The following is a 10,029-nucleotide window of genomic DNA, read 5'->3' as shown; positions in this document are numbered from 1 at the left end:
TTGGGAAGGTATATCTTCTCGTTAAGTACAGACATGGGTGGATGAAAATTTCATAAATTGGGTTTGAAAATAATTGTCTTAAGAGTTTGATAAAAAATTTTTTAATTAGAGTGTAAAATTTAGATTCTATTTTCTGTGTGTCTCCAGCAGCCAAGATTCTGCATAATATACTCCACAGGAGCGGTTTAGAATCTAAGTGGGATAAGAAGTGGAAGCCTTAAAAAAAAATTGCAGTGGGGCTGGGAAGGTGGCTCAGTGGTAGAGCGCTTGCCTTGCATGCTCAAGGCCCTGGGTTCGATTCCTCAGCACCACGTAAGCAAAAAGAAAAAGCCGGAAGTGGAGCTGTGGCTCAAGTGGTAGAGGGCTAGCCTTGAGCTGAAGAGCTCAGGGACAGCGCCCAGGCCCAGAGTTCAAGGCCCCACGACCGGACCCAAAAAAAAAAAAAAAAAAAAAATTGCAGTGTTGATCAATTAGAGACAAAAGGGTTTTTTTTTTTGTTTGGTTTTGTTTTGCTTTTTGGTTGGTTGTGGAGCTTGAACTCTAGGCCTGGAGGCTGTCCCTGAGCTCTTCAGCTCAAGGCTAGCACTCTACCACGTGAGCCACAGCGCCACTTCGGCCTTTTCTGTTTCTGTGGTGCTAAGGAATCCAGTCCAGGGCCTCATGCATGCAAGGCAAGCACTCTACCACTGAGCCACATTCCCAGCCCCCAAAGATTTTTTTTTAATGGTTGAAAGGTACATTTTAGGTAGAGAGAAGTGGTTTACTGAAGGACAGAGGCTGCTTAAGGCCTAGTGAAAATCTGAAGCAAAACAGTGGTAGGAAAGAAGGAAAGTAAGGGAGGACCAATGATTACAAATGTCTGGCTTGGTGCCAGTGGCTCATGCCTGTGATTCTGTCTACTCAGGAGGATGAGATCTGAGGATCACAGTTTGAAGCTCACCTGGGCAGACATTATCTCCAATTAACCACTCAAGTGGGAGTGCCAACCTTGAGTGAAAAAACAAGCAAGAGCACAGACCCTGAGTTCAAGCCCCAGTAACCGCATAGTAGCTTGCGCATGCGTGCATGTGAGCACACACACACACACACACACACACACACACACACACACACACACACACACACACACGAAAAGTTGGGAAGAGTTGGTGGATTTGGGAATCTCCTTTCTTTGGGTGGCCATTTTATATCCTTGTTTATTCTTATGGGTTGCTAGGGATGGGATTTGTAGGCAGTTCTAATGTTTGTCAAGGAGAAAATCTTCAACTTTCTTGACCAGAGTTGAAGTGAGTTGAAGTGCTGACTCTCCTTTCTTTGCCTCTAAATACCATTGCTTTGGCCAAAGATCTGCTAGTCCGACATTTATGCTAGTTTCTTCATTTCCTTTATTTTTGTTATTATCATCAATATTGTGATTATCCTGCCTCCACCTCTCCTGTGCTGGGAGTAAGTTGTGTATCATCAGTCTGGTTGCTTGCTAGTTTTCAACAAGAAGTCAGCACTGCTTGTTTCCTGATAAATATATTTTAAAATTCCTGCCCTCTCTGGTCTTTTTGCTACCATCATATACTAGCAAGTGATTTGATTTACAGTTCCTGCATCTGGCTTCTATTGTAAATATTTCTACTAGGAAACTGAACCAATAATTTCAGATTTGGTTTAATATTCCCAAGGAAACTAGAAAATGTTCGATACAGTATAAAAAAAGTAAAGAAAGTGTAGCCTTAGCTTTTCATATGTAAAATGTACTCCATAATAGCAAAACATGTTCAGGGCATATTTAAAAATAAATACTTTGAAAAATTCTCTGTTATATAAGAATAAGGGATGTTTAGGTAGTTGAATCCTCTAGCAATACTTGCTTTCTTAAAAAACCCAAATAAACAAAAAAACAAGAACTGTATTTTATTTTGGATTCTTTTTTTCCTTTTCACTGCCCATTGAGGGGAAGAGCCAATTTCTTTACCTATTTTCTTGTATTGTGTCTAGATTTTTTTTTCCTAAGCCTTTCTTCTCTCAGTCCTACTCAAATTTCTTCTTCTCTGGGGTCCTACCTACATCTTAGGTAAATGAGATGAGCATCTCAAAAGATTAGCCTCTGGGCCTGGGCGCTGTCCTTCAGCTCTTCAACTCAAGGCTAGGGCTCTACCACTTGAGCCACAGTGCCACTTCCTTTTTTTTGTTCTTTGTTTTTAAAGCCAGCCCTAGAGTTTGAACTCAGGGCCTGGGCGCTATCTCTGAGCTTTTTTGCTCAAGGCTAGCACTCTACCACTTGAGCCAAGGCTCCACTACTGGCTTTCTTGGTGATTAATTGGAGATAAGATTCTTATGGACTTTCTTGTCTGAACTGACTTCAAACTTAAATCTTCAGATCTCAGCCTCTGGAGTAGGTAGGATTACAGGTGTGAGCCACAGGTGCCCATTTTAAATTGGCACTTGTATGTGGACAGGATCAGCAAGCCTGGAGCTGATACCACTGAAGAGAAACCAGCCTAGACATGCTGGCTGTCACACTGACCAGTGCTTCCTACATGTGTAGAAGCTTGACCAGTTACAGAGTGGATTTGGCCCCCCTGGGAATGTCAGATATGTCAAAAAGCCAGTCTATTCACCCCACTGGCCTCAAATGTCATGATTCACACTTATTTTTTGTTTCTCATTGAAAAACATTCTCATTGTAAAGGACAACATGAAAAGGGTGCGTAGCACTGCTTGCCACAGCGTTAAATCACCAAAAAATAAAAAAATAAATTAAAAAATGTTAAAAAGCACACAAACTGACATTCAAAATACATTAATAAGAAAAAGACTGAGTAGAAATAGGTTGGCAGAGATTTCTTGAAGGACACAGCCATTTCTATTATCCTCAAATTCTGCTTTCCTTGATTCCTTAAGAGCAGCTGTTGATAGTTATTGTGTTTAGACGTTATGGCCTAATTTTAAAGATGATTTTGTACTGAATCACAAAGCAGAAATGCCTGAAATTTGAAGGTGTTTACTCCCACAATTTCAAAACTATTGCGTCAATTCTTGTCCTTGATCTAATCTTGGCAATTCGTACACCCTGTAAGCGTTAGCAATGCTAGGTTTTTTTCAGGATTGTAAACTCAAAGGTACATGAGTAAATGAGCGGGTTCTATGTTGATGCACCTTGGAATTTCAGCCATCCCCAGACATGCATTTGCATGCAAATGAAAAGATAATGGGCTTATCAGAAATGGCCTTTCCTGGACTTCCTGATTCTTGCAATGTCAACTTCTTTTTTTTTTTTCTTTAAGAAGGGCTTTCAAAAATAGTTCATGCAATGATATGTATGGCTAAAGGAACTGCTATGTCTAGAAAGAAAATGAAGATCTTATTTCAGCTTGACGGGAGGCAAGCTGAGGACATCTGTGCTCTCCCCAGCCTTACAAACACTCTGAGATGATGGCGATCTTCCAGTCCTTAGAGAGTCTGACACAAAAGTAGCTTCCTGGGCCGGCTGTGCTGTCACCTCAAAAGTGTCTGTCTCTGTCTCTTCCGGACCCACCTCTTCATCAGTTATAAACAATTTAGATTCTCTCCATTTGGGATAAAAATCTTGGCTGCCTCTGGAGCCACTTGACTCACTCCCTGAAAGCTGTAAACTCAGTTCCTCTGTTGATCTGATGAGGTTTTGGACGGACAAAGACTTGCCCAAGTCCTTGGGGACCATGGGGCGGACAGACAACAGAGTTTCCCCACCCATGTCAAAGCTTTTCCTCAGAGCACGGTCCTTCGTCAGCTTTGATGGGGCAACCTGGACATGTTCCGTGGAGGCTACAAGGCAGGTGGTGACATCGGAGAAGCTCTCCTGCAGGCCTGTGGGGTTTGGGTGCAGGGTCTCTGGCCGGGGCAGGTGCTTGGTGGCTGGAAGAGGAGGTGGGATCTGTAAGGTTGTGGGGGCTAGCGGCTTGGGGGCTGCATTGATTTGGTGTGCAATGTTGTTGGTGGCCGTCACGGTGGAGCCATCGCTTTGGCTCAGTGGCACCTGTGTCGCTTGACTGTGCATAGTAGGGCTAAGTGCGTAGAAAGTCTGAGCGCTGAACTCATTTGGTGTCAGAATGAATTGCAGGCCTCGGGAGATGTTGGCACTAGCCGATCTGGTTAGACAGCCGCTGTTTTGGGCAGAACTAGACAGGTCTTTGCTGTCCACAGGGCTCTGATAGTCAGATGTCTGTTCACATTCGAAAGGCGGGATCTGGAAGGACGCCAGGGCCAGGGCCGAGGCAGAGCCCTTCCGCAGGACCTGCTGGTAGATGTCTAGCAGGCAGTCCAGCTTTGACTCAATGGATTGGACCTGAAAGTAGGAAATGAGAGTTCATATGAAGATGCCTGATGGAGAATTACCTTTGCTCATGGAATCAGAAAGGATGAGACTCTTGTCCATACAGTAACTACAGAGTGTGCAGTACACTTTTGACTTGTAGTAATGGAGTATTTTGTTGCCCTGGGCCAGAGGTGGTTATAGCAGAAGAGGAATGCTTTGAACTTCCTCCACTCATGTCTTTCAGATCGAAAACTCAATATAAGCAAGGGTAGCTTATAAGAAAGGTAGAAAGGTATAAGAAAGGTATAAGGGTAGCAATATAAGAAAGGGTAGCTTCCATTCTCCTCATTCTCACTTTTCCTCATTCTCCTGATAATCATTCTGGAACTCTATTGAATTTTGCTAAGGAACTTACTCTATAATGCAATTAAGACCTTAAGCAGCAATCCAGGTGAGTCTGGATTTTAAAATAAAAGTCCAGAGTGCTTCAGAATAAAAAACTTGGGACATTCATGATTCCATTCTTTGGGATAGCAATTTGATTTCTGGAATGTTGTATGAGAAGATAGAACTTCAAGGTTTAAAATAATCAATGTTGTAATTATGGTGAGTTAAAAAAAAATTAGAGGGTGACCTTAAAGAGAGACAGTGAAAATCACCAAAATGCAAATGAAAAGTAGATCTTTGCTACTTTATTATTGAAAAACTACAGTTACTTCCAGTTACATATTAATTAACAAGGTAAAATTTTCTATTGCTTAAATGGAAGTGCCAAGACACTATGAAAATTAATTTTCATTCACTCTTTCTTCACTTTTAGTGTCCTTTAAAATTTTAGTAATCATTAACATTAAGATCAACCTTAACTTTAATGTTTAACTTTCTTATCATTTATTGATTTTGTGTGTGTATATACATATATATGTCTATATATATGTATGTGCTGGTCCTGGAGCTTGAACTCGGGGTCTAGGCACTGTCCCTGAGCTTTTTTGCTCAAGGCTAGTGCTCTACCACTTGAGCCACAGCTCCACGTTGAGATCTTTTTGGTGTTCAAATGGAGATAAGAGTCTCATGAACTTTCCTGCTTGGGCTGACTTTCAACCCCAATACTCAGATCTCAGCCTCCTGAGGATTATAGGAGTGAGCCACCAGTGGTGGCCTTCCCATTGATTCTCATGAACAATTACAATGAAGTACACTATAATCAGTGTAGTCCAGTTGTACCTGTTTTTCAACCTTGACTACCCGGCCAAGCATGCTGACATCATCTGTGGTCTCATGTTCTGCTGTTATTTTCTCTCGACTCTTCTTATCCGATGTGATTTGACCTTTTCCAAGAATTTGATCAACACTATCAGAGAGAGAGAGAGAAAGGAGATTCAGTTACTAGTGCTGAAAGTGGATATTACCCTAGGTCACACTGAGGTGTTTGGAAAACAAAAGTATGAGGCCAGGTGTAGTTGTGCATGCACATATTATGAGCTGTTCTAGTAGCAGAAATAAGAGAATCACAGTCTATGCTGGTCTGTACAAAAGCACAAGTCCCTACATGAAATAGAAAGCTAAAAAACTGGGAGTGTGGCTCAAACAGTATGCTTTTCTCACAAGCATCATGCTCTAAGTTAATATGCCCCATTATACCAAAAACATTAAATACAGCATCTTTAATTTGTGTAAGATGCAATAAGGATGCATGTGTTCTAGTTGGTGTTATCTGTTTTCCTGACATGCACAAATGTGATTATTTTCTTATCACTCTGTTCCCTTAGGAAATCACTTATGGAAGACTTTCTGGAGGAAAAATTGTCCTAAACGAAGTAATTGACTCTACCTTGGAGCAGACATTTCTGAATCCAACCATTGAAAAATAATTGTGATTGTCTTGCATTAGTTATTATTTTTTAATTATTTTAATTTTATTGTCAAGGTGAGTTACAGTGAGTTATAGAGGAGTTACAGTTACATAAGTAAGATAATGAGTACATTTCTTTCTTTTTCTTTTTGTGAGTCATGGGGCTTGAACTCTGGGCCTGGGAGGTGTCCCTCAGCTCTTCAGCTCAAGTCTAGTGCTCTAACACTTTAGCCACAACACCACTTCCAGTTTTCTGGTGGTTAATTGGAGATAAGAATCTCATGGACTTTCCTGCCCAAGCTGGCTTTGAACCATGATACTCAGATCTCAGCCTCCTGATTAGCTAGGATTACAGGCATGAGCCACTGGCGCCTGGAAGTGAGTACATTTTTTGTCCAACTTGTTACCTCCTTCATCATTTTTCTCCCACTCTCCCTCCCCCCTAGTCATTATTTTATTTGGGACATTTTATTAGCATCAATTTGCCGTTTAAGGGGATTTAATTTTGACATGTCCATTTATACATACCATGCCCCTACATCAAATTCATCCCTTCTGAATAGAAAAGATTATTCATGAGAATTTGCTATACATCTATAAGAGGATCAGCAGATGAGAAAGTATGGTCTCTTTCTTTTGCACCTTTATTTGGGATAATATAGATGAGTGATAAGCCTTGGGAACCACAAAGAGCTGTACTAAAGGACTTAGAATATGATGGCCACCTCAGTAAAGACTGTGACATGAACACAGCACAAGTGAAAGCAATTCCCATGGAAACCTGATCAGCCCAAATGGTGTGTGTGTTGTGTGGTGTGTGTGTGTGTGTGTGTGTGTGTGTGTGTGTGTGTGTGTGTTAGATTTGAATTATGAGGGGTATTGACTCAATATTCCAGTTTTCTTTATCTGTATAGACATAGGCAGTGTCCTCTTTCTGTCATGATACCTAGTCTATTAAACTGGAAGTACAGAAGTGCCTGGGTCATGGTTTTATGAGTCAGTAGATGTCTGCCCTCCCTGGCATACATGGACTGTTTTACTGAAGACCTAGTTTTAGGGCCTCACATAGAGTTAAATGTACTGTGGGGATACAAAAACTATTGAAGATTCAATCTTTGATTTTTTTTCTTTTTGTACCTGTCCTGGGGCTTGAACTCAGATCTCGGGCACTGTTCTTGAGCTTTTCTGTACAAGGTTAGTGCACTATCACTTGAACTACAGCTCCATTTTCCTTCCTTAGCTAACTATGAGCCTGGATCCTCAGATCTCAGTGTTGTGAGTAGCTAAGATTCCAGGTGCAGGTGTGAGCCACTGGTATGATATCTACATAAAAAGCAAAAGTGCCCTTGCCCAATAGCAATGAATGTGAAATATGGAATTCAGGTGTGTGTGTGTGTGTGTGTGTGTGTGTGTGTGTGTGTGTGTGTGTGTGTGTGTGTGTGTGAACACAGGGCATCATGCACTCTCCTTAGCTGTTTTTGGTCATAGTCAGCACTCTACCACTTGAACCATGGCTCCACTTCATCTTATTGCTAGTTACTTGAGATAAGAGTCTGATGGACTTTTTTTTTTTTTTTTTTTTTTTTTCCCAGCCTGGCTTAGAACTGGGAATCTCAGATCTCAACTTCTGAATAGCGAGGATTATAGGAATGATCCACCAGCCACCGGACTCAGTGGTTTTGTATACTAAAGAGAAGCTATTCCTGCAGAGTTCCCATATGCACATTGTTTGATAGTCAATAACATTTTTATTGCTTACCGTGTTTGAAGGCTTTTAATTCTACAGAGCATGTCCAGATGACCTGCAGAATACTGTTCAATAACATCTTTTACGTCATATGGGCGTAATGTCTCCTTAAACTTCCGTTTTGCCACATGAAATTTCATGATTCTATAAGAGCAACATAGTATATTAGTCTTCACAATTCTTCCAAAAGAAATTACCTTAATCTTATTAGTAAATTATAAGAAAATTTGGAGAGGGAGAAGTCATATATTTGAGGCTTTTCGGCTTTTACAGAAATGTAATAAAGATTTACAGAAGACAAGTTAAGTACATTTCATGTGAGACATACTTTACAAATAAAAAAAACCCTAAAGCTAAAGTTTTGTGTGTCTTAAGTGAATATCTAAACTCTTAATTAAAATCACCATCAACAGCTGGGAATCAGGGACTCATAGCTGTAATCTTAGCTGCTCAGCTGGCTGAGATCTGAGAGTCATGATTTGAAGCTGCCCTGGGTAGGAAAGTCTGTGAGCCTCTTATCTCCAAGTAACCACAAAAAGCTGGAAGTGGAACTGCTGGCTCAAGTGTTAGAGCACTAGTCTTGAGCAAAACAGTTCAGGGATAGTGCCTAGGCTCCAAGTTCAAGCCTCAGGTTACAGATACATGCATGTGTGCACGTGCGCGCGTGCGCACACACACACAAAGTCAAATGTCAATTCTCTCTTTCCCATGTGATTCCAGAGGGCTAAGATATAACACTTAGGGATAATATCCCTTAAAAAAAATAGGATGGTTCTTTAGCTGAAAAGATTGTTCCAGATTTAACTTAGGAATCAGCTTCTTTTTGGGGGGGGGTCTGGTCGTGGGGCCTGAACTCTGGGCCTGGGCGCTGTCCCTCAGCTCTTCAGCTCAAGGCTAGCACTCTACCACTTGAGCCACAGCGCCACTTCTGGCTTTTTGCTTTTTGCTTATGTGGTGCTGAGGAATCGAACCCAGGGCCTCATGCATGCAAAGCAAACGCTCTACCACTGAGCCACCTTCCCAGCCCCCAAGGCATCAGCTTCTTTAGAAGACTTCCTATTAAATTTTTTTTTGCATGTATTTATTTTTATTGCAACGGTGATATACAGAGGGGTTACGATTACGTAAGTCCAATAAAATGTACAGTTCTTTTTGAACAATGTCCCCAGTTCCCTCGCTCTTTCCCAGTTTTTTCCCTCCCGTCCCCACCCACAAAATTCATTTTCAACATTAGTGGCTAGTGAGTATCACAGCTGCATTGGTTCACCCTTTGTCCCACCATTGCTCTAAATAGTCTTAACTGGACCCGCTGGAATGAGGCCTAGTTTGCGGTGTTTTGGAGCATCAGAATCACACACCAGGGGAAGTGTCCCAAAAGGACCCTCCGGTGTTCCTCTACCGGAGACACTGCCCACCGCCGGGGCTCTCTCCCTCGCTGGGGCGCAGCTCAGAAGATCTACTCTCCTCGGCAGAATTCCGCTTCCCTCATGTTCTTCCCCTTGCCCGGGCCGCCCGCGACCGTGACTCACACTCACTCCCAAAGCAGCTTCAAACAGCCTGAGCACAGCTCCGGCGGCCGCGCCACCCGCGCCGCCAAGGAGTGGCTACCCCATAGTACACCCCTATTAAATTTTTTGATTATAGGCATTCTATCTGGGGTAAGGTAGAATCTCCATGTTGTTTTTTGTTTTTTGTTTTTGTTTATTGTGAAAATACCATGCAGAGGGGTTACAATTACATGGGCAAGATAATGAGTACATTTCTTATCAAGCATTGTTGCCTCCTCCTTTGTTTCCCCTTCCCATCCCTGCCCATCCCCCCCCAATTCTTCCCCCCAAGCCCCCCACCAAAGTTGTAAAGTTCGTTTTTCGACATAATGACTTGTACATCTCATTGTTGCAATGGGTCCACCTGTATCCCTATTTAAACAATTTGTTTTTTCCCTTGCCCTCCACAAATTATACCAACATCAAATACAGTGAAAGCAGGGGTTATACTGTGGGGGAGGGACATATAAAGCAACAAAGAAGTAATCTTATAAATATGTTAGAAACAATCACATGAAAAAAATAACATTTGAATACTTATCTTAGGGTTCATTTCCCTAACATCAACTTATCTGACCTTCTCTGCTTGACT

General features: G+C 41.8%; 1 protein-coding gene across 3 annotated transcripts in view; it reads right to left on the bottom strand.

The window, feature by feature from the left end:
• Nucleotides 1–320: 320 nt before the first annotated feature.
• Nucleotides 321–10,029, bottom strand: part of Kcnq5 (potassium voltage-gated channel subfamily Q member 5) — a 549,988-nt gene continuing 540,279 nt past the window's right edge. For all 3 annotated transcript variants that reach the window (XM_070012173.1, XM_070012174.1, XM_070012175.1), the window contains 3 exons: nucleotides 7,903–8,034; nucleotides 5,516–5,642; nucleotides 321–4,318 (listed from right to left, as the gene is read on the bottom strand). In XM_070012173.1, coding sequence (XP_069868274.1) covers nucleotides 3,356–4,318; nucleotides 5,516–5,642; nucleotides 7,903–8,034 — 1,222 coding nt within the window. In that variant the 3' untranslated portion in view covers nucleotides 321–3,355. The remainder of the gene's footprint in view (nucleotides 4,319–5,515; nucleotides 5,643–7,902; nucleotides 8,035–10,029) is intronic.

The sequence above is a fragment of the Dipodomys merriami genome, unplaced genomic scaffold (genome assembly GCF_024711535.1).
Source record: "Dipodomys merriami isolate MVZ:Mamm:240054 unplaced genomic scaffold, mDipMer1.0.p SCAF_89, whole genome shotgun sequence".
In the NCBI taxonomy this organism is placed as follows: domain Eukaryota; kingdom Metazoa; phylum Chordata; class Mammalia; order Rodentia; family Heteromyidae; genus Dipodomys; species Dipodomys merriami.
Note: the sequence above shows the minus strand (reverse complement) of the source record. Positions and strands in the feature narration are given on the sequence as shown.